Source organism: Bombina bombina, chromosome 1 (genome assembly GCF_027579735.1).
Source record: "Bombina bombina isolate aBomBom1 chromosome 1, aBomBom1.pri, whole genome shotgun sequence".
NCBI lineage: Eukaryota > Metazoa > Chordata > Amphibia > Anura > Bombinatoridae > Bombina > Bombina bombina.
Window position 1 is genome coordinate 683,941,122 of NC_069499.1, and position 25,372 is coordinate 683,966,493.

At 36.7% G+C, this 25,372-nt stretch overlaps 1 protein-coding gene across 1 annotated transcript in view; it reads right to left on the minus strand.

Moving 5' to 3' along the window:
- NRK (Nik related kinase) overlaps positions 1–25,372 on the minus strand; it is a 575,538-nt gene that overhangs the window by 151,051 nt on the left and 399,115 nt on the right. The window contains exons 22-24 of the mRNA XM_053699167.1: positions 17,068–17,155; positions 6,611–6,781; positions 279–396 (exon numbers count right to left, since the gene is read on the minus strand). Of these exons, the coding sequence (XP_053555142.1) occupies positions 279–396; positions 6,611–6,781; positions 17,068–17,155 (377 nt within the window). The remainder of the gene's footprint in view (positions 1–278; positions 397–6,610; positions 6,782–17,067; positions 17,156–25,372) is intronic.

Consider the following 25,372-nt stretch of genomic DNA (forward strand, 5'->3'; position numbering starts at 1 on the left):
ATTTCATATATATTGCAATATTGTATCATTTTCATTTATGAAATGAATTAATTTAATATACTAGCTTAATTCCGTTTTCATTTAAAAGATAGAAGGAAACATAATACATATAGATATATCATGGATCAAAGTTATAAACTTATCTGAAGTTATTGAGAAGCATTATTCTTCATATACACTGTCAAGTTAATGCTTACAAACAAACACATTTTTAGTATTATTTAATACAAATTAAAATTGAAAATAACTATTGGCTAGAAAGTCACTTTGTTACTCACAGGAACCAGTAGGACTCGTTGGTGGTGAGAACTGAAGAAGTCTTGGGTCAATAAATGCACTAAAGGACTTTGTTGAAGATGAACTATTTTTTGGCTTGGAATTATCAGATTCATTTTTCTAGAAAAGAAAAAGTCTGAGATTTAAACAAAGATAAAACAAATATATAAAGGATGTCAATAAAAATGTCTGCAAAATTCTAGAATTCTTAATCATCATCAAGAACCAAACCAAATTTTTATTTCAAAAAAAGGTTAATGTGAGCTGATTTAGGGGACTTTGTACCCAAAAAGGCTAAGTAAAATATGTTTATATCCTTTGATCCTGGGCAATTTCACACTCCTGTGCTAGACTTTTTTTTTTTTACCCACGCAAATCTACAGTGCCCCAGAGTGGATATGTTTTGTAATTTGTCACAATTTAGCAAAATTTGTGCAGAAGCAAACATGTTCAGTATACTGATTATGACCATATACAAATGGCATTCAGAATGTTTAATACTCATTAGGACACATATTTATGCATTTGACATTGTACAAAGGGATCAGAGCAAACACCACAGTGTTTTTAATATATATATATTTAAAATATATTTTGCCCCATCTTTGTGCTTTTAGGGAGATGCAAGTCCTGGGTAGATGTAAAACAATCATAATTTTGCAGTGTAACTGTGGTGCAAAATATAATTTAGCAGATCCCATTGATTTCAGTGAGAGCTGATAACAGTAAACCACTGCCAATATTTAAGAAGCACAAATTGAAAAAAAAGTACTATGTAAACTGCAGGGAGATGTTAACTGGTAAAAAGGAAAAAAATCATCCTTTTCAGCTGCCAATAATTAATTATCAGCATGGGGCAACTATGTAAACATGGCCAAAAACGGTAGCTTATAGGAATAGCTGGCTAGAATTTAAAGGCCTCTACCAATGCCATTTTAACAAATGCATAGACTGCAGTCATAGAAGAATAACTAGGAGTTTTTAGTCTAGAACTACACAAAAGGTTTAGGAATTGACATGCTGTACCAATTGCCATACCACTTTTGTGGTGTACCTGGTAGAGTGCACTCATTATGGGCTGTAATACGTGGGTTGCACTTCTAGGGAGGCACACACAAGAATTAGAACATCTCAATAATATTGAACAGGGTGTTGAATGCTCTGATCTGGCAAGACATTTCATTACCAAACACAATCAGGAGGTTTTCCATTTCAAATGGCAGGTGATTGAGTGGGTACTAGGAGACCCTATGGGTTCAACATAGATGGTGATATTATACATTTTTGGAAAAAAGACGTAATGTATTTCCAGTTCTTAGCTGTACTGATCGATGTAGTTACCATTCATAAAAAGAAGGCAAAATCAAGTAGGGAACCCTTTGTAGTAGTGATTGTAGTATGGAGTAGTCAGTTAATAATTTAAACTTCATGTAATAGATTAAAAGCTGCTATTTATGTAATTGAGTACACTTTTTTAAAATTAATATTACTACAGGGAGTGCAGAATTATTAGGCAAATGAGTATTTTGACCACATCATCCTCTTTATGCATGTTGTCTTACTCCAAGCTGTATAGGCTCGAAAGCCTACTACCAATTAAGCATATTAGGTGATGTGCATCTCTGTAATGAGAAGGGGTGTGGTCTAATGACATCAACACCCTATATCAGGTGTGCATAATTATTAGGCAACTTCCTTTCCTTTGGCAAAATGGGTCAAAAGAAGGACTTGACAGGCTCAGAAAAGTCAAAAATAGTGAGATATCTTGCAGAGGGATGCAGCACTCTTAAAATTGCAAAGCTTCTGAAGCGTGATCATCGAACAATCAAGCGTTTCATTCAAAATAGTCAACAGGGTCGCAAGAAGCGTGTGGAAAAACCAAGGCGCAAAATAACTGCCCATGAACTGAGAAAAGTCAAGCGTGCAGCTGCCAAGATGCCACCAGTTTGGCCATATTTCAGAGCTGCAACATCACTGGAGTGCCCAAAAACACAAGGTGTGCAATACTCAGAGACATGGCCAAGGTAAGAAAGGCTGAAAGACGACCACCACTGAACAAGACACACAAGCTGAAACATCAAGACTGGGCCAAGAAATATCTCAAGACTGATTTTTCTAAGGTTTTATGGACTGATGAAATGAGAGTGAGTCTTGATGGGCCAGATGGATGGGCCCGTGGCTGGATTGGTAAAGGGCAGAGAGCTCCAGTCCGACTCAGACGCCAGCAAGGTGGAGGTGGAGTACTGGTTTGGGCTGGTATCATCAAAGATGAGCTTGTGGGGCCTTTTCGGGTTGAGGATGGAGTCAAGCTCAACTCCCAGTCCTACTGCCAGTTTCTGGAAGACACCTTCTTCAAGCAGTGGTACAGGAAGAAGTCTGCATCCTTCAAGAGAAACATGATTTTCATGCAGGACAATGCTCCATCACACGCGTCCAAGTACTCCACAGCGTGGCTGGCAAGAAAGGGTATAAAAGAAGAAAATCTAATGACATGGCCTCCTTGTTCACCTGATCTGAACCCCATTGAGAACCTGTGGTCCATCATCAAATGTGAGATTTACAAGGAGGGAAAACAGTACACCTCTCTGAACAGTGTCTGGGAGGCTGTGGTTGCTGCTGCACGCAATGTTGATGGTGAACAGATCAAAACACTGACAGAATCCATGGATGGCAGGCTTTTGCGTGTCCTTGCAAAGAAAGGTGGCTATATTGGTCACTGATTTGTTTTTGTTTTGTTTTTGAATGTCAGAAATGTATATTTGTGAATGTTGAGATGTTATATTGGTTTCACTGGTAAAAATAAATAATTGAAATGGGTATATATTTGTTTTTTGTTAAGTTGCCTAATAATTATGCACAATAATAGTCACCTGCACACACAGATATCCCCCTAAAATAGCTATAACTAAAAACAAACTAAAAACTACTTCAAAAACTATTCAGCTTTGATATTAATGAGTTTTTTGGGTTCATTGAGAACATGGTTGTTGTTCAATAATAAAATCAATCCTCAAAAATACAACTTGCCTAATAATTCTGCACTCCCTGTATATCCAGGTTTACTATCAATATGGTATACGCTTAGGTTTCATTAAAACTATTTACTAATTGATTCAATGGTTTATACATAGTATCTGTATATTGACCCTATGCCCAACGTGTCTGTATTGAATATGGGGTTTGTCACTTTAAGATCCACAGCATGTAAGAATTTACTAATGATGTTTGATGTATATAAATACCTACTCCACAGTGGGATAGCATGTCTATGATTAAGGCATACATTGCCGAAACGTGTATGACAGTTTCCAGACTGTGGATCATGTTTTATGTATCTGTGTTCTCCTTTTGAATAAGTCTGGATTTTACAAGCGCTTGGAGGATCGCTGGCTTTCTTTGATGTTTTAAATATATTTAAAAATGCCTTCTTTTAGAATCTAATAGGGACATTATTCATGATTCAAATAGAACATTCTAATTTAAACAACTTTTTAATTTACCTTTTCAATTTTTCCAATTTATCTATTATTTAATTTGCTTTGTTCCCTTGGTATCCTTTATTGAAAAGCATACCTAGATAGGTTCAGGAGCTGCCATGCACTGAGAGCTGCTGATTGGTGGCTACACATATAAGCCTCTTGTCATTGACTCAATGTGTTTAGCTATCTCCCAGTAGTGCAATGTTTTAGCTAGTTCCCAGTAGTGCAATGTGTTTAGCTAGCTTACAGTAGTGCATTATTGCCGCATCAAGAAGGATACTAAAATAACAAAGCAACTTTGATAATTGAAGTAAATTGGAAAGTTGTCTAAAATTGTGTTCTCTATTGGAATCATAAAATAAAAATTTTGAGTTTCATGTCCTTGTAAGACTTAAGCTAAAATCTATAACTAAATTCAACCTTCAGCCTACACTCTTGATGCTAAGACTAATATTTTATTATGTATATTCAGGAACAAATATTATGACTGAAAGTTACTGCAACTTTAAGTTTGATCAGAGCTCCCCCTATAAATCCCATAAGTAAAATGCTTATATCTCAGTAAGGGTAAATCAACATTACATGAAATGTCAAAAAATACATAAAAATAGCCATTGCACAAAATAATTCATGGTTCTATTTGATGTTTTAGAGCAAATAAAGCAAATGTGAGTAATATGGCAATAAATGCATTAAAGGGATATGCAACCCACATTTTTTTCTTTCATGATTCAGGTACAGCATGAGATTTTAAACATCTTTCTAATTTACATCTGTTATCAGTTTTTCTTCGTTCTCTTGGTATCTTTTGTTGAAAAGCAGGGATGTATGCTTAGGAGCCGGCCCATTTCTGGAGCACTATATGGTAGCAGTTTTGCAAGAATGTTATCCATTTGCAAGAGCACTATATGGCAGCACTATTTCCTGCCATGCAGTGCTCCAGATGCCTACCTAGGTATCTCTTCAACACAGAATCTCATGGGAACTAAGCAAATTTGATAATAGAAGTAAATTGGAAGCTTTTTAAAAATTATATTTTCTGTCTGAATCACAATATACATTTTTTAGGTTTTATATCCCTTTAGTAAATAATTATCTGTTACTATATAGTAACTATTCAATACTCAAAGGGCTCTATTTGTCAAAAAAGGACATAGTATAATTTGTTAGAGCATGTCATTTTAAGAATTTTAGTGACCCTGCACCTCTATATATTTAACCCTGCAAAGACGTTAAACACATATTAGAAGTACTGCCGGGGACCTAAAGAGCACTGCTTGTCCCAAGAGGAAACTGTCCGTGCCCTGCTGATTGGAAAGTGACAGCTTCCTCTCAGGACCTGCAGTGCTTTGCGGGTCCTGAGTGGTACTTCTACTATGTATTTAATTTTGTTGACTAGACTGGCCTTATAAGTTATTCTATTCTTTTAACTGAATTAAAGGGTGGGTGGTGCAGCACATATGCTAGAAGCTTATGCAGTAAAAGTGCATAAGACAGACATAAAGCTACATTCAGAACACCACAAAAAGATAGAGACAAAACAGAAAACAAGGTATGAAGTAGAAAAGAAACTGACAAAATGATTATTTTAGTTTTCTGTAAAATGTTAAGATTCACTTTATTTAATGGGGCTGTAATCTTTAAACAAAATCAATGGTACCTATGTAAGAGCACTATTTAAACGTTAACAATATTTTGCATAAAAAAATGCTGAAGGCATAATACACAAATCTATCACAAATGCAATGCAAATGCAGATAAACATGTTGCAAATTTTCTTTTTCCTGATAATGGCACATAAAGTTCAAACAATTTAAAGTGAAATCATCAGGAGATACTCCCCCCCCCCACACACACACACACACATAACAAAAGTTGTTTTTTTCAATACAGGAAAAAACATTTTACCTGAAAACCACACACTGAATAACATTTTGTAACATTCTCTTTAGCTGCAATAGAGAAAAAAAAACTTATCATGTCCCTTTATGTTAAAGTGTTTATTATAATTTTGTAGCATCTGTTCCTCAAATACTGATTGCTTAGTGATTGATTGACAGGCAAATCTCTCACTGCCTTATTGGTGGACAGTGATTTGCAAGTATAAAAACATTTTTGTTTCTCAGTTTAGGAGAATACGTTTTACAAAAAAAAAAACCAGATAATAGTAATACATTTTAAATATGAAACCCAAATGTTTTCTTTCATGATTCAGATAGAGCATGCGATTTTAAGCAACTTTCTAATTTACTCCTATTATAAATTTGTCTTTGTTCTTGTGATATCTTTATTTGAAAAGGCAGGAATGTAAGCTTAATAGCTGTCCTATTTTTGGTTCAGCATCCTGGGTAGTGCTTGCTGATTGGTGGATACCAAGAGAACAAAGAAAAATTGATAATAGGAGTAAATAAAAAAAAAATGCTTAAAAATGCATGCTCTATATCTGAACCATGAAAGAAAAAAAAAAATGAGTTTCATATCCCTTTAAAATGGCCTGTTTTGTAAATTAAGAAAATTACGTTTGCGTCTTTTTAATTATCTGCAAATGTGTCTAAGTAGGTAGAATTATTATACTCTGTAGCTGATTCCATACAAGCTATGCATATTTATATTTTGTTCTTTCAGTTTAATGCACCACATTGTCTCCGCAGTTTGTTATTTCATTCAGAGGGATTGATTGCGCCAGGTAACATTTCACAGCACAGTGACAGTCTCTGCTCTAGAAATAGTGTTGTGAGGAAACAGATTAGAGAAAGGTTGAAAGGTGACCAAACGCACAGACAAGCTATTGCTCTTTCTCTGGATTTTTTTTTTGTAAGATGAGTAGAATTGGGTATAAAACATAATGATTTCACCTGATCATTTAAAGATGTGTTCAAAGGTCTGTGACATTTTTGTGGACTTTTGTGCTGATTCATTGAAGTCTCTGAAGGATGGCTCTGCTGTAAGAGATCAGGAAGAAGATCATTTTGATTGTAGGAGCCCCAGAGTCCTTGGCTACTCGTACAACTTTGCTTTTCAGCTGCCTGTTAGTACAGAATGCAGCAGATTGAAATATAAACTAGTCAGAGTCCATCAGCGCTCAGTTAGATAAATCTGTCATTTTGCAAAAAAAGTTAACTGTGCCACAGAAGAAAGTCAGTAAAGTGATTTATGTACTGTAGCAAGTAACAGTTTTTTGTGCAGTCTGCAATGCTTAAAGTGATGGCAAACTTTCCCTTTTTTTATAAACAGATCCGGAATGTTAATATTTTAGATGGAATTTCATTCAACAGCTGTAATGAAGATGCGCTATAACATACTTTTTAATGTAGAGCTGAATCCGGCTGCCCACTATAAAATAATTTTTTTTGTGAGCTAACGGTTAGAACTGTTCTCCAATCGGCGCTCTAGCCATACGGCACTCAAACAATCTTTTTTTGTGGCTAGAGCATCGATTGGAGAACAGTTCAAACCGTTAGTACACAAAAAAATATATATACTTTTGGAGTGGGAGGGCGGCCGGAGCACAGGGTTTTGTCATGCCGCGCTGCTCTAGACATTGCTAGGGGCGCAGCGTCTCCTTCCCTGCTCGTTGTCAGGGGCAGTGTCTGCTCAGATGTGTGCGGCGCTGACGTCATCGCTGCATGCTCCTGATGCTGGTCAGACCTCAGTGGCGCAAATCCTTTGCCTATTTAAACTTGCCACAAACGATCTGTCACTGCCCAAGTATAGGTGTTACTTTGTGTACTCCTGGGTGTGACAGATCGTTCTTTATAAGTGCCTAAATACCGTTACTGAACCTGCCTGCCTGACTACTCTACCTGCCTTAACTTTCAATCTGCAGGACTGCTTTACTGTTGCCAAACCCTGCCTGCCTGACCATTCTAGTGGTTTATCCTTGGATTGCTTTACTGTTGCCAAACCCTGCCTGCCTGACCATTCTAGTGGTTTATCCTTGGACTGCTTTGCTGTTGTCAAACCCTGCCTGCCTGACCATTCTAATGGTTCATCCTTGGACTGCTCTGCTGTTGCCGCTGGGGACTGTCCTGCCTGTGGTGAGTGCCGCCTTCCTCATCTCACTATCTCTGCTCTGTAAAATTCCCTATCATACCGGCTCGACGCCGGGATAACAAGACTACTGGTCTGATAGAGGAGTATTCCATGAGCGTTAGAGGTATTTAAAGTTCAGTGCAACATTAAAAAGTAAGTCAAAGTGTATCTTCATTGCATCTGATAAATTAAACTCCATCTAAATTATCGCTAACATTCCGGATCTGTTTATACAAAGGGAAACGGTTACCATCATTTTATCCTGTTTTTTTGTAGGAAACTGCAGTAACAAAAATATATAGTGAAAGATTTTCTATTAGTAATTTCACATAAATTTGTTTTTAACTTTAAAAACAAATTATTTTGTGATTAAAATATGTTATCCCCCAAATGGGCCTGGACCTCAAGCAAGCAAAGAGATTCATATATCAGAGCGGGCGGGCTGTATTTTTTTAGTTTAGGGCAGAAATTCCATGCAGAGTAAGAGTGTTCAAAAATGGCTCTTTAGGGCCACAGACAGGTGAGGATACCATTATTGTCTTCCATGTAGCTGAATCAATATAAGTGAACATGACCAATTATTATGTGTTCAAGCAAAAGGAATCAAGAGATTATGACATGTTTACGGGCTTGAAGAATATGAAGTGGTGCAATTTTCTTTTACATAGACTTTAATAGCTTAGAAAGGGGTAAGCATGCATGGTATATGCTCTGTAATGACATGTGAGGTAGGGGAGACCTTGCAGGAGGTGTGTGCATACAAAGACATCACTGCTGTGCTCTTGTGGGGTGAAAAAGATATTGATGATGTTCTCTCTGGCTGTCACATTTCTGCCTGGCTGTCAGTCAGTGTGGCAGCCAAGCCCAATGCTGACACCACTGCAAGACCTAACACATGATATAATTCTCTCAAATAGAAACAGCAGACAGCCTGGTGATAATAAGAGAAGGGTTAAAGAGGTTCTTACAGGCCATGTGTTTTGGCCTAAAGACTGGTGTGGGTATATAACTGCAAGACTTGGTTTCTGATTGAAATGGGCCAATCTAGAGCCAGTCTAATGAGAGTGTGTTATCTATGGGTAGTTGTAAGCATTGGAGGCCTTGATACTTTTGGTGCTTTCTAAAAAAAGCTTTTTTAAAATGTATTTTATTATTTTTAAAATTATTATTATTTTACTTTCATTCTTTACATTGTTTTAATGTTTCCCTCTGAGTGTGTCTTATCTATTTTATGTGTTAACATTTTTAGAACAATATGCATTTACATATGTGAAAAAAACTACTGAGGTGTGAGCAGCTCAGCATACATGAGAAAACTCTAGAGTATCCCTTTTATATGGTTATGAAAATTCATGTAGAATTCAATAGGATGAAATCTCCTCCTTGTCTCCCACTCTCCCAACCAATATATTAATAAAGGTCAGAGGGCACAACATCTAGATAGCATAGGCATGCTAGCTGAACAATAGAGGTGTCCCCCTGCATAGAGCAAAATTGTAAAAAAAATAGAACACATTAGAAAAACTTAACAAGGGGTCGGTAGCCCATTGGGGACATGTTTCAGTGAGGAGATAGTTTGGTACTGAGAAAAGCATATTGACAATGCATTCTTGTGTATAAAGAAAGAGAAGAGCTCTACCAGTAACTTGTTTTATGGTGAGTCACCATCTAGGAGAAGCCTCTTTTAGCCCAATTGCATTCTTGTTTTAGAGTATGACTATTGGGCAAATATAGGGAAACTTTCTGGCCTGGTAAGTAAAAAAATTGACATTTCTTGCTATCTTTTACTTGGATGACCAGCACAAATGACCTTAAATTGTATTGAGGAATGTATGTATTTTTAAGTAAATATAGGTTATTGTGCTGAGAAGTGTGAGGAACAAGTTAAAAAGGCAGTATCATAGGGAATAGGTGGTGAATAGGTGGGTTAACATTTTAATCAGCTTATTCCTAGTGGCACATTGTAAATAAATCAAAGCCTACACTTAGGTCTCTAAATTCTCTATAGGTCGCAAATTGGGTCGATAATGAATCTGTGCCTCATCCTGTTATAAATATGCCCACACACTTGCCAAAACACTCATGATTCAATTGGCATATCTCTTACACTTCTTTAATACAAAGGAGAAAGGAAACTAAAAGCCCTTTGTAGTCTGCTCATTATTTTATCTAAAAGTGTAAAATTAATTAGGCTTCAGCATAAACTTTTTTCTAATACAGATATTCTTGAAATTCTTAGGTAGATATAATCAGAACTTTTTTCACCTCAGCCGGAAACATTTCTGTGTCTGCCCATTGATGCTAAAGTAGTTTCATAAATTAAAATCATACATCTGTCTTACACTACCTCATCTACAAAAGTGCATTATTAAAGGCTGCTCACCACAACAAAGAATTAAACAACGCCACATATGTAGTTCGGTACAAGATTTGCCATTTTTTATTCACTTTTAAACACTTTACTATTTTTAACACAGTGATGTATGGCAACATATTAGTACTTGTGTGTGCATGATACAAAATGACATACATTGGTTAAAGACTAAGGGCTAGATTACAAGTGGTGCGCTAATTTAATGTGCAACCATAATGGGGCAAATTTGCCAGTTTATGGGCGCACGTAAAATAACCAGCCATTACAAGTGACTGGTTAATGCTACCGCAAGCTCACAGTAGCACTTTGTGCTCAAATTCATTAATCATGTCTAATTATAACTTTACTGTCCCTTTAAGTGACCAATGAACACATGAAAAGAGAACTTGTTGCTAAGTGGTTAAATTACAGCCACAACAACCTCAGAAACACTGTTGATACATGGTAAATGTATGCAAATGTAATATACTGTATATACATGTCTGTTTTGTTAAAGAAAAGTAGACTCGCTGGATATAGCAAAAAGTATCTCGGAGACCTCATAGACACAAACAAGGGGCATGTTTGTGGGTTTTTCTGGGAGCATGGTTGAGATTTCTCATAAAGGCTTGCCCTTATATGTAGCCCTGTGGTCACATCTCACAATGCAAAAAAACTACAATTACTTTCCCTTTGTTGCATATATTTGAGTGGGCTACTTTACAAAGGCTGTTTTTCTATATTAATAAATTTTTCCTATAGTATTTTGAAGGAGTTTTCCTAATACCAGAATCATTCACAGTGTAGCTTGTTCTATGAACCTAGAGGTGAACAGTTATGAGCTTGACACTATTCCTTTAATTACAAACAAGATTCCCTCACAACTCATGGAAATGACAAGGTTTGGGCACAAGGTTCTTTAATTGCGCAATTTATAAATTTATATGCTGAGGTGAGATTTTATTTTTTTAGTGAAATATTTGTTTCAAATACTAGTTTTATTATTTCTAGGCCATTGTCTGTAAACATTGCACTGAGAGTATTTTCCCTATAGGCAATGTTTTGTATGTATTTTATATATTGCTAGATCAAACGCATTTATAGTTCACATTATTAAAATAAAAATCTCAATATATATGAACTGATAAACAAGATTTTATTATGTACTAAATGTTATGGCTACATTACCACAGCTTTTACAAATACATTAATCAGCATGAATTGCAGGCTGGTAAATTACACAATTAACTCATATGTGATACGAGTCATTTAAATGCAATTTTTAAAGCCCATTGTATGAGACAAGATCTTGAACAAAATTGAATTTGATATTGGCTCATTCAGTTCCCCAAACATAATGTGGTATTAAAAGCACTTTCACTGAAAGTTAAATTCATTTTCCTAGTAGTATGGGGAAGTATAAGAAGAAAATAAATAGGTACAATTAGTTTAGGAACAACAGTAATATTCTGGGTAAAATTTTATAATTAGTCCTTTGGATTCCAATGTACAATGGTCATTCTTTGATTGATTGATGAAGGTTTATAGCTTCATAGATGGGTATGTCTTTGTTTTAGTTAATGCCAAGGGACTATTTAAGCCTCGGCTAGCTTGGCCAGTGCCTAGGGCAGCAGGATTTAAGTGATATTTTATTATCATGTTTGGAGTAGTTCTATGGCATGATGCCATCCCACTCCTAAGCCCTCCAAATGTTTTATTTATTAGTTAGATTGTGCATCAATGATCCCTGATTGTCTAGAGAGGATGCAAGAACCTTGTGTGTTTTGCAGGACTTCAGTTGTGACAAATAAATAATGCAAATATAAGCAACAACTGTTGACTATGGGGAAGCATTTTTTACCAGTCCCTAGAACAGCACAACCCCCCCCCCCCCAAAATACAACAATGGCTAAAGCAGTTGGCCAGTGCAGGGAGGGATTCCTTATACATGGCTGCCTGGAACAGTCAACCATTAACACAGCTTAGGAATGTTTGTATATTAGGCAAACATACATGACTTTGATGGTAATAGGAAATAACCACTTTAAAGGAGACATCCTGTGTTGCCAGCACAGTAAATCTGACCCTGGGTCAATATCTATGAATTCTCTATGCAAGGTGGATAAATGAATCCTGAAGCATTGGAGTAACCATATTAATTAAAGGGACATGTGAGTCTACACTTTTATTATCTATAGCACTATAAGGCAGCTGCGTTTGCAACAACATTTGAAGTAACAGTTTTATACATATAGTGCCCAAGACACATGAACACTCCTGAGTCGAGCTCAGTATGCTCTCAGTATGCTTTCATAGACAGCAGCTATTTTAACAAATGATACCAAATTGAAGAGGTACATTTGCTAATAGAAGTATTTTTTTTTTTAATCTTAAACATGAAAGTTTAATTTTGACTTCTATATTATTTATAATTATAAAAAACATTAAAAAAAAAATAAAGATTTATCAACACACAAGCATGCAAAGCAACTTTTTTTAAAAGGGACAATAAAGTAAAAATGAAAGTCTCATGATTCAGTGCAGTTTAAACAACTTTCCTATTTACGTCTATTATCTAATTTGCTTTTCTCCCTTTGTTGAAAAGCATACCTAGGTAGGTTCAGGAACAGTAATGCATTCCTGGGAGCTAGCTGCTGATTGGTGACTGCACATATATGCCTCTTGACATTGGTTCACCTGATGTGTTCAGCTAGCTCCCAGTAGTGCTTTTCTGCTACTTCTATAAAGGATACTAACAGAATAAAGCCAATTTGATAAAAGAAGTGAATTGGAAAGTTGTTTAAAATTGTATGTTCTATCTGAATCATGAAAGAAAAAAATTTGGGTTTAATATCCCTTTAAATTATTTCCTTTTGACCAGGAAATCTAGCAAAGATGTCTTTATAGCCCTTTTTGAAGAACATACATTAACAATTGGTGCCTCCCAGTGGCACTCAGAATAACACAATCATAAATTGGAAAATCTAGCACGTAAAATGGTGTGGTTTATTGTAATAACTATTCTTGTAAAGCATCTCAACTATATTTACTGCAGTGACAAAACAATCGTTTCAGAATATTCTGTTACTTTTATGCTTCCTGGTGTCTATAAACATCCTGACAGCTGTCAACTCATTACTTCATGACTATTCAGATGCCATTGTAAATTCTTCCCATCCTATTGGAATGAAATTATTTCAACTAGATTTTTTTCAACCCTTGAAAAAAAATAATACATTTTTGCTATACTTTGTGTAAGACAAGCTTTTGTGGGCTAGAAAAAAAAAATTACTTTTAAAATCTCTTCAGCATATGTAGAAGGAAAAATACTATTCTAATCACGTAAAATTAAAAAAAAAAACATGGGAAAAATAGCTGATTGGGTCTAACATTTTTTACAGTTATTTAGAAACAAATGTTTATTAATGTTTTAAATGTATTATTGTTTACTTATATTTCATAGCATAACTTTTAAAACCTGACCAATTGTAACATTTTTTATGTTTTCAATGCACATAAATTACATAAAATGACGGGTTTTGTAAGTTTATTCGAAAAAACAAGTTAGGCATTGAAATACTAAAATAACCAATTATCTTTATTTTAGGATATATAATTATCTCTAATGTTCAACTATACTGAACTTACTTTGTTGCAATAGTCTCTTTGTTTTTGTAAGTAAGACTGTGAATTCAATCTTTTGTATATTTCAGAGGAATATATGCTCATATGTATTTAAAGGGACTTTAAAAGCCTCTTGCATTTGTGTGAAAATTGTGCTTTGCCTTTGCCCCACACTCCCTAAAAAAGCAAAAAAATTATTCCAGGGGCGCGATCCGATATACGGCGTAGTTTGCGGCGCAAGCGAGGGAACCCGCGTCGCCCGCAGTTTCAGCTCGCTACTCGAGCTATCCAATATACGGCGCCGTCAGATGCTAAAGTGCCGTAAATCGGATAAACCAGCGATGTCCAGAAATCTGCGCAAGTACAAATTTCTGGCGTCGCCAGTGACTTGCGCCACGTTAGAAACTGCCGGCGCCTACAAAACCTGACTAAAGTATGAAATCACCCGCACTGTCTAACACGCCTCCTAAACATAGCCTGACACGTCTAACCCTCTATCCGCTATCCCCCCTCACTATCCTAACAATAAAAAATGTATTAACCCCTAAACCGCCGCTCCCAAACCCCGCCGCAACCTAATAAAGTTATTAACCCCTAAACCGCCGCCAGCTATATTAAATCTATAACCCCCTAAAGTGAGCCCCTAACACCGCCGCCATCTACCTTACCTATCCCCTAAAGTGAGCCCCTACCCCGCCGCCATCTATTTTAAAATTATTAACCCCTAATCTAATCCCCCTACACCACCGCCAGCTATATTAAACACATTAACCCTTAATCTAATCCCCCTACACCGCCGCCAGCTATATTAACTATATTAACCCTAATTATATTAGGGTTAATATAGTTAATATAATTATTATATTATATATATTAACTATATTAACCCTAATTATATTATGGTTAATATAGTTAATATCGTTATTATATTATATATATATTAAGTATAATAACCCTATCTAACTCTAACATCCCTAACTAAACTCTTATTAAAATAAATCTAATATTAATATTATAAACAAAAATATTCCTATTTAAATCTAAATACTTACCTATAAAATAAACCCTAAGATAGCTACAATATAATTAATAATTACATTGTAGCTATCTTAGGGTTTATATTTATTTTACAGGTAAATTGTTAATTATTTTAACTAGGTATAATAGCTATTAAATAGTTAATAACTATTTAATAGCTACCTAGTTAAAATAATTACCCAATTACCTGTAAAATAAATCCTAACCTAAGCTACAAATACACCTACACTATCAATAAATTAAATAAACTACAAATATCTATCTAAAAATACAATTAAATAAACTAAACTAAATTACAAAAAAAAAAAAAAAAACACTAAATTACAAAAAATAAAAAAAAGATTACAAGATTTTTAAGCTAATTACACCTATTCTAAGCCCCCTAATAAAATAATAAACCCCCAAAATAAAAAAATGCCCTACCCTATTCTAAATTAAACAAGTTCAAAGCTCTTTTACCTTACCAGCCCTTAAAAGGGCTTTTTTGCGGGGTATTTACCCCAAGTTAACAGCTCTTTTGCCTGTAAAAAAAAGAACACAACCCCCCCCCAACATTACAACCCACCATCCACATACCCCTATTCAAAATCCACCCAAACCCCCCCTTAAAAAAACCTAACACTACCCCCCTGAAGATCTCCCTACCTTGTCTTCACCCAACCAGGCCGAACTCCTCATCCGATCCGGGCGATGTCTTTATCCAATTGGCAAAGAAGAAGTCTTCATCCCGGCGATGTCTTTATCCAAGCTGCAGCAAAGTCTTCTTCCATCCGGCAGCATCTTCCATCAAGCGGCATCTTCAATCTTCTTACTTCGCTCCTCTGACGCGGAGCATCCATCCTGGCCGACAACTGAACGACGAATGAGGTACCTTTAAATGACGTCATCCAAGATGGCGTCCGTCGAATTCCGATTGGCTGATAGGATTCTATCAGCCAATCGGAATTAAGGTAGAAAAATCTGATTGGCTGATTGAATCAGCCAATCAGATTCAAGTTCAATCCGATTGGCTGATTGGTTCATAATTTTAATATAGATGGCGGCCGTGTAAGGGGCTTACATTAGGGGTTAATACTATTAATATAGGTGGTGGCGGTGTAGGGAGGGCAGGTTATAGGGCAAAAGAGCTGTTTACTTTGGGGCAAAGCCCCGCAAAAGGCCCTTTTAAGGGCTGGTAATAGAGCTTATTACTTTAGGGATATTAGATTAGGGGTTAATAATATTAATATAGCTGGCGGCGGAATAGGGGGATTAGATTAGGGGTTAATAACTTTATTAGGGATTGCAGCGGGGGATCGCAGTTGACAGGTAGATAGACATTGCGCATGCGTTAGGTGTTAGGTTTATTTAGCACGTAGTTTAGGGAGTTACGGGGCTCCAATAGACAGCGTAAGGCTTCTTACAGCTGCTTTTTGTGGCGAGGTGAAAATGGAGTAAGATTTCTCTGTATATTGGATACCAAACTGCGCTGGTTTGGTATACCTGTCTATGGCCCAAAAAACTACGGGCGACGCCAGAAATATACGCACGTAACTTCAAAGTTACGCCGTATATAGGATACCAAACCAGCGCAAATATTGGCATCGCCAGCTTTTGCGGGCGGCAATTTTTATCGGATCGGGCCCCCAGTTTCCAAAATGCTGTATGTTGCCTAAACCAGCTATTTGATTTGCAGCATTTTCAGGGTCACAATTTTCTTTTTTATTCTCAATAGGGAGCATGGGTAAAGCACAATTACACAGTAGTTTAATGTCCTTTAGAGGGACATTCAAGTCCAAAAAAATATTTTATGATTTAAATAGGGCATGTCATTTTAAACAACTTTCCATTTGACGCTTATCACCAATTTTGCTTTGTTCTCTTGGTATTCTTAGTTAAAAAACTAAACCTAGGTGTTTCATATGCTAATTTCTTAAACCTTGAAGGCCGCCTCTAATCTAAAGGCATTTTGACAGTTTTTCACCACTAGAGGGCATTAGTTCATGTGTTTCACATGGATAACATTGAGCTCATGCATGTGAATTTACCGAGGAGTGAGCACTGATTGGCTAAAATGCAAGTCTGTCAAATGAACTGAAATAAGGGGGCAGTCTGCAAAAGCTTAGATACAAGGTAATTACAGAGGTAAAATGTGTATTATTATAACTGTGTTTGTTATGCACAACTGGGGAATGAGTAATAAAGGGATTATCTATCTTTTTAAATAACAAAAATTCTGGTGTTGACTGTCCCTTTAAGTAAATTTTGTTTTCAAAATTGAACTACCTTATCTTCATGACTTTGAGATTTTTCTTTAATTCCATCTGGAAGTCTTGGCCGAGAGACATTACCCAAACCGTTACTCATTGGCTGCCTGTAAATAGAACAAAAGTATTAATGATCAGCAGGATGAAAAATATATTTTGTTAAAAGATCTATCAACCACTTCACATGTAATTTATTTTTAAATGAAATAGGTGACAGATGCTCTCTGGAAAATGATCTTAGTAGACTATGTTTATTAGAGATGTGCAGCCAAGAAAATGTCATTTTGGACAAAATTTTTGTTCCGAATATTCATAGAAATTTGTTTCCCCAAATATTCTGTGGCTGCAATATTTGGTATTCGATTAGTTTAAAACTAAACGAATACTGAATTTCCGTTAAATATTTACATTAGTTTTTGTTAAAATGAATGTAAATGTTTTAAATCTACAGGTGAAAAGTTCTCTGGAGAGCATTGGGAGTGCACTAAGGTAAGTATTAACCCTTTTAAAAGTAAACAAATGATTACTGATGATTGTCAGATTTGTTTCATTTTCTTTCATTTTCATTACATTCATTTGGATTTTCATTTTGTTAAAAAGAAACGAAAATCTGATTTTCTTGACAAATGGGCATTTCTCCAAAAACAAATGCATATTGCTAATGTTTATGTCAGAAGATGTAAATATAGACATTAATGAGCATTTGAAAATAAATCATAGGACAACATTTTCTAGGGTGAGTTAGACACTGCTTGAAAAGACAAGATATGTAAAAACAATGGGGTAGATTTAATAAGCAGCGGATGCTGCTTTCTACCCCCGAAGTTTCCGGCTGGTTTTCGTAAGATCGCTACTCCTTAACTTCTCCGCCACCTTTTAGGTGTCTGACTGCAATCATCCCAATCCGATATGATCAGGATGACTGATACCCCCTGCTAGCAGCAGATTGGCCTTGAATGTGCAAGGGGTGGCATGGCACAAGCATTTCACAAGAAATGCTTGTGCAATGTTAAATGCTGACAGCGTATGTTGTCTGCATTTTGCGATGTCGGGCGGATTATGTCTGCCCGACATATGATAAATTGACCCCTATGACTGTTGTGTGAACCAGTTTTATATTAATTTTTACTCAAGAAGGAATTTCCTTTAAAGGGGACTTGCAACTAATATAAGCCATGATACTGAACTGAATATAATATCTAATATAGTACCAGATTACAAGTGGAGCGTTATTTAATGTCCCCACTTTTTGCGTGTGTCGGCTTGAGTTCATATTATGAGTTGAAAGTAAACTGTTATCTCTCGTGCGCTAACTCGACGAGTGCAAAAAGCCAAAGTCAATGAATCAAAAAAAGTGAAAAAAAAAAACACCCAACTTGCCCAAACTCGAATGCATATTCTCATGTGTGCTAACCCAACATGAAAATATGAATATTTCACATTTTAATGTTCTTCACATAAAATAATATATTTTATTTATTCTTAAATACATACTTATATATATAAAAAAATTTTGGTACAATATACAGTATATGTATACCTATATATATATATATATATATATATATATATATATATATATACAGCTATATATAGGAATATCTATTTATAAATACATAGAACATATTCTGCTATGTGCAGAACATTGGAATGTGAAATATTTACAGTAAATACAAAGTTAAAAAACCTTTATTAAAAATTAATATTGCATAAATTTGTTTTTACATGTTTTCTTCTATTGAACTGCAAAGGGCTCCAATGCACTTCTATATATGTCTATATATGTATACATACAGGGAGTGCAGAATTATTAGGCAAATGAGTATTTTGACCACATCATCCTTTTTATGCATGTTGTCTTACTCCAAGCTGTATAGGCTCGAAAGCCTACTACCAATTAAGCATATTAGGTGATGTGCATCTCTGTAATGAGAAGGGGTGTGGTCTAATGACATCAACACCCTATATCAGGTGTGCATAATTATTAGGCAACTTCCTTTCCTTTGGCAAAATGGGTCAAAAGAAGGACTTGACAGGCTCAGAAAAGTAAAAAATAGTGAGATATCTTGCAGAGGGATGCAGCACTCTTAAAATTGTAAAGCTTCTGAAGCGTGATCATCGAACAATCAAGCGTTTCATTCAAAATAGTCAACAGGGTCGCAAGAAGCGTGTGGAAAAACCAAGGTGCAAAATAACTGCCCATGAACTGAGAAAAGTCAAGCGTGCAGCTGCCAAGATGCCACTTGCCACCAGTTTGGCCATATTTCAGAGCTGCAACATCACTGGAGTGCCCAAAAGCACAAGGTGTGCAATACTCAGAGACATGGCCAAGGTAAGAAAGGCTGAAAGACTACCACCACTGAACAAGACACACAAGCTGAAAAGTCAAGACTGGGCCAAGAAATATCTCAAGACTGATTTTTCTAAGGTTTTATGGACTGATGAAATGAGAGTGAGTCTTGATGGGCCAGATGGATGGGCCCGTGGCTGGATTGGTAAAGGGCAGAGAGCTCCAGTCCGACTCAGACGCCAGCAAGGTGGAGGTGGAGTATTGGTTTGGGCTGGTATCATCAAAGATGAGCTTGTGGGGCCTTTTCGGGTTGAGGATGGAGTCAAGCTCAACTCCCAGTCCTACTGCCAGTTTCTGGAAGACACCTTCTTCAAGCAGTGGTACAGGAAGAAGTCTGCATCCTTCAAGAAAAACATGATTTTCATGCAGGACAATGCTCCATCACACGCGTCCAAGTACTCCACAGCGTGGCTGGCAAGAAAGGGTATAAAAGAAGAAAATCTAATGACATGGCCTCCTTGTTCACCTGATCTGAACCCCATTGAGAACCTGTGGTCCATCATCAAATGTGAGATTTACAAGGAGGGAAAACAGTACACCTCTCTGAACAGTGTCTGGGAGGCTGTGGTTGCTGCTGCACGCAATGTTGATGGTGAACAGATCAAAACACTGACAGAATCCATGGATGGCAGGCTTTTGAGTGTCCTTGCAAAGAAAGGTGGCTATATTGGTCACTGATTTGTTTTTGTTTTGTATTTGAATGTCAGAAATGTATATTTGTGAATGTTGAGATGTTATATTGGTTTCACTGGTAAAAATAAATAATTGAAATGGGTATATATTTGTTTTTTGTTAAGTTGCCTAATAATTATGCACAGTAATAGTCACCTGCACACACAGATATCCCCCTAAAATAGCTATAACTAAAAACAAACTAAAAACTACTTCCAAAACTATTCAGCTTTGATATTAATGAGTTTTTTGGGTTCATTGAGAACATGGTTGTTCAATAATAAAATTAATCCTCAAAAATACAACTTGCCTAATAATTCTGCACTCCCTGTATGTATTTATGTGTTTATATGTGTATATATGTCTTTAAATACATATATACACATATAAATACATATGTACACACACATATATTTATATATATATATATATATATATATACACACATACATCTTTAGAGATGTATATGTACAGTATATATCTCAATGTTAGAGCCCTTTGCCTGCTTTTTTTTTTCTTCTAATACCTGAGCCCTTTTTTGTGCAATATTTTTTTTACTATTTGTTTATCAGATAGTGCTTTTTATCAGATAAATCGGTCCCATAGTAATCATTCTAGTGTAAATTGCGATTGGGCTCAAGCAATCACATTTGCTTTCAATTTGTAATACAAGCGGAAAACCCGATGCGCACAAACACACGCGATAGCATAACTGTTAGCGTTGCACACATAGAGGCCTATTTATCAAATGTCTGTCGGACCTGATCTGACAGTGCGGATCAGGTCCAACAGACATTGCTGAATGCGGGGATCAATACACTGTCCGTATCTTCTGAGCTGCTGGTGCAACCCCGCCCCCTGCAGACTCGCGGCCAATCGGCCGCCAGCAGGGGGTGTCAATCAACCAGATCGTACTCGATCGGGTTTAATTCCGGTGATGTCTGTCCGCCTCATCAGAGCAGGTGGATAGGATTATGGAGCAGCGATCTTTAGACCGCTGATCCATAACTTGTGTTTCTGGCGAGTCTGAAGACTCGCCAGAAACACAGGCCCACAAGCTTCGTTCGGTGTTTGATAAATGGTCCTCATAATCTGGCCTAAAATGTGAACAATAGATAGAGAAAAAAAAAACAATATTAAAGGATAAAGGGCATAAAAAATAATGTTTATACATTTAGCAGTCAAATATTTAAATGGATTTTTTCACCCTGTATAAAAACATGGGTTAAGATTAGGTTTAGTTGTATTCAAAAATTCACAGTCAACTTTTTTCGTTAATGTTTCTTATTGCTACTGTGCCATATTATTTTTGTTACAAAATCTTTTTTCTCCTCTCATTTGCTTCTCGTTACTAATCCCCAGATGATCTTAAGTGCTGCGATATATTCAAAAGGCATCCGATGCGGTGTCCAGAATGCCGGGGAAATATTCAAAAGTGCCGACATTTTACTATACAACGCAATGGGTGGTAATACTGGCGAAATATTCCAAGCAGCATTAGCACCGACATTTGCGATGTAGAGTAAATGATCCCTTTTAAATATATAGCACCAAGCCTAATAAATATACCTATGTACACCTAAACCGACATAACCCACCACAGCAAACTGTTTGGAAAAATATGCTGCTTGTGTTTGCATTATAAAACAGCTACAAATTCTAAAAGGTGGATTTACTAGTAATAACAGATACTATTGGATAGAAGCAGTCACGTGATCTCCACCGATTCTAAAGGTGGACTCTGTATTACTGTGTATTGACATCTAGAATGAAATAATACTGGCTAGGGACCTTAAATGACCTTCGCATCACAGGTTCTAAAGGTGCACTCTGAATATATGTGTGTTGTTATCTAGACTGAAATCCTGCTGATAGGGAGTTAGCTGTGTAAAGTTTCTGATCTGTCATGTTGTGTCTCAGGATATCATGTGAGAGCCTCATTGTCTGGAACAGTTGCTTTAAAGGAAGATTAGTAGAAGCCATACTGATTGAAAATGATAAGAAATTTATTTAAACAACAAAATACTTTGATTAAGCAAATACTTGCAGAATCTTTAAGTATGCTACTCAGGTATGTTAAGACCACATACGGCAGGAGTGAAAATAAACAAAGTAAGCAGAGGTGCAGATTCAAAAAGGAAAGTCTTACTCCTGGTAATAACTGAAATGTAAGATTTGCACAAGGCAGAAAACAACTTGTAAATTGGTAACAGGTTTATAGGTAAAGTCTTTCTCCTGGTAATTGCTGAGTGCAGGAATTGCATAAGGCAGGAAACAAACTTGTGAACTGGTAACAGGTTTAAAGGTAAAGTCTTTCTCCTGGTTACAGCTGAGTGCAGGAATTGCACAAGGCAGGATACAAACTTGTGAACTGGTAACAGGTTTAAAGGTAAAGTCTTTCTCCTGGTTATAGCTGAGTGCAGGAATTGCACAAGGCAGGAAACAAACTTGTGAACTGGTAACAGGTTTAAAGGTAAAGGCTTTCTCCTGGTTATAGCTGAGTGCAGGAATTGCACAAGGCAGGAAACAAACTTGTGAACTGGTAACAGGTTTAAAGGTAAAGGCTTTCTCTTGGTTATAGCTGAGTGCAGGAATTGCACAAGGCAGGATACAAACTTGTGAACTGGTAACAGGTTTAAAGGTAAAGGCTTTCTCCTGGTAATACCTTGTAAACAGGTGCAAAGGTGAAGTCTTTCTCCTGGCAATAGCTGAGTGCAGGAATTGCACAGGGCAGGAAACAAACTTGTGAACTGGTAACAGGTTTAAAGGTAAAGTCTTTCTCCTGGTTACAGCTGAGTGCAGGAATTGCACAAGGCAGGATACAAACTTGTGAACTGGTAACAGGTGTAAAGGTAAAGTCTTTCTCCTGGTTATAGCTGAGTGCAGGAATTGCACAAGGCAGGATACAAACTTGTTCCCCAATGTGGTTGATGCAGAAACAGACGCAGTGGTATGGGTAATGGATGTAGTTGGAGTTGTACTCCCAATGATCATCTGTTTCAAATCAGGTACCATTTCTTGAAGCGTGTTAGAAACGGTTCTTTGTAGAATAGATGTATTCTCCATAGCTGGGTCATCTCCAGGGGTATCATACAGTTTGCTAGTTGAAGTATAATTTTTTCCCTTAACATCATAGTCCATTTTAAACTTGGCTGTATCTCGACTTGATCCTCTAGGAGGTCTTACTGGACACCCTGTGATGCGGTGACCAGGTCCCCCACAATAGAAACAGAGGTTAAGTTGTCTTCACCGAATTTTCTCCTCTTCTGTTAAGGGTTCTTTAAAACCTTTCCTTGTTTGGGAGGTAACTTAAGACAAGGTTTCGGTTGGGAGAGATAACATTTCCACCAGCTCCATAAAGTTAATGAGTATGTCCTTAATAAACTTTAACACTGAATCCAATACAGCAATAATCCCAGAGGGCTCTCTTTTAAGGTCTTCACATTCTGTCATGTTGAGTCTCAGGATATTATGTGAGAGCCTCATTGTCTGGAACAGTTGCTTTAAAGGAAGATTAGTAGAAGCCATACTGATTGAAAATGATAACAAATTTATTTAAACAACAAAATACTTTGATTAAGCAAATACTTGCAGAATCTTTAAATATGCTACTCAGGTATGTTAAGACCACATACGGCAGGAGTGAAAATAAACAAAGTAAGCAGAGGTGCAGATTCAAAAAGGAAAGTCTTTCTCCTGGTAATAACTGAAATGTAAGATTTCCACAAGGCAGAAAACAACTTGTAAACTGGTAACAGGTTTATAGGTAAAGTCTTTCTCCTGGTAATTGCTGAGTGCAGGAATTGCACAAGGCAGGAAACAGACTTGTGAACTGGTAACAGGTTTAAAGGTAAAGTCTTTCTCCTGGTTATAGCTGAGTGCAGGAATTGCACAAGGCAGGAAACAAACTTGTGAACTGGTAACAGGTTTAAAGGTAAAGTCTTTCTCCTGGTTATATCTGAGTGCAGGAATTGCACAAGGCAGGAAACAAACTTGTGAACTGGTAACAGGTTTAAAGGTAAAGTCTTTCTCCTGGTTATAGCTGAGTGCAGGAATTGCACAAGGCAGGATACAAACTTGTGAACTGGTAACAGGTTTAAAGGTAAAGTCTTTCTCCTGGTTATAGCTGAGTGCAGGAATTGCACAAGGCAGGATACAAACTTGTGAACTGGTAACAGGTTTAAAGGTAAAGTCTTTCTCCTGGTTATAGCTGAGTGCAGGAATTGCACAAGGCAGTAAACAAACTTGTGAACTGGTAACAGGTTTAAAGGTAAAGTCTTTCTCCTGGTTACAGCTGAGTGCAGGAATTGCACAAGGCAGGATACAAACTTGTGAACTGGTAACAGGTTTACAGGTAAAGGCTTTCTCCTGGTTATAGCCGAGTGCAGAAATTGCACAAGGCAGAAAACAAACTTGTGAACTGGTAACCGGTTTAAAGGTAAAGGCTTTCTCCTGGTTATAGCTCAGTGCAGGAATTGCACATGGCAGGATACAAACTTGTGAACTGGTAACAGGTTTAAAGGAAAAGGCTTTCTCCTGGTAATACCTTGTAAACAGGTGCAAAGGTGAAGTCTTTCTCTTGGCAATAGCCGAGTGCAGGAATTGCATAAAGCAGGAAACAAACTTGTAGATTGGTAACAGGTTTAAAGGTAAAGGCTTTCTCCTGGTAATACCTTGTAAACAGGTGCAAAGGTGAAGTCTTTCTCCTGGCAATAGCTGAGTGCAGGAATTGCATAAAGCAGGAAACAAACTTGTAGATTGGTAACAGGTTTAAAGGTAAAGGCTTTCTACTGGTAATACCTTGTAAACAGGTGCAAAGGTGAAATCTTTCTCCAAAGAAGTACAGGAAACAGGTTCTGACTTGACAAAACAGGTCCAATGTGAAGACACTAATGCAGACTAAAAGCCATCCTTAAATAGGGAGGTTTTGCACAGGGTTGGTTCTGATTAATTAAAGAATTGTGAACACCTGTGTGTTGCACAGGTGTAATAACAAGTAAGGCAAATAGATATTTATCAGATCTTTTAAGTTCCTTGATATTACTAGAACTGGCTGTGGCTCAACACACAAGCAAACTGACTTGCAAGCAAACAGGAATAGTAACCACAGAGTCACAGGTTCGAATCCCCACACAGCCCTTCTTAGCAGAATGCCTCACAGACCTTTTCTTTTTCTTTTTAACCTGGAGGCTTGGTTCAGGACATGATCATTGCAGAAACCAGCAGCATATTTTTCCAAACAGTTATGGGATTGTGACACATTTAAGTTATACTACTTCTCTGATTCGCTTTTACTTTAGCT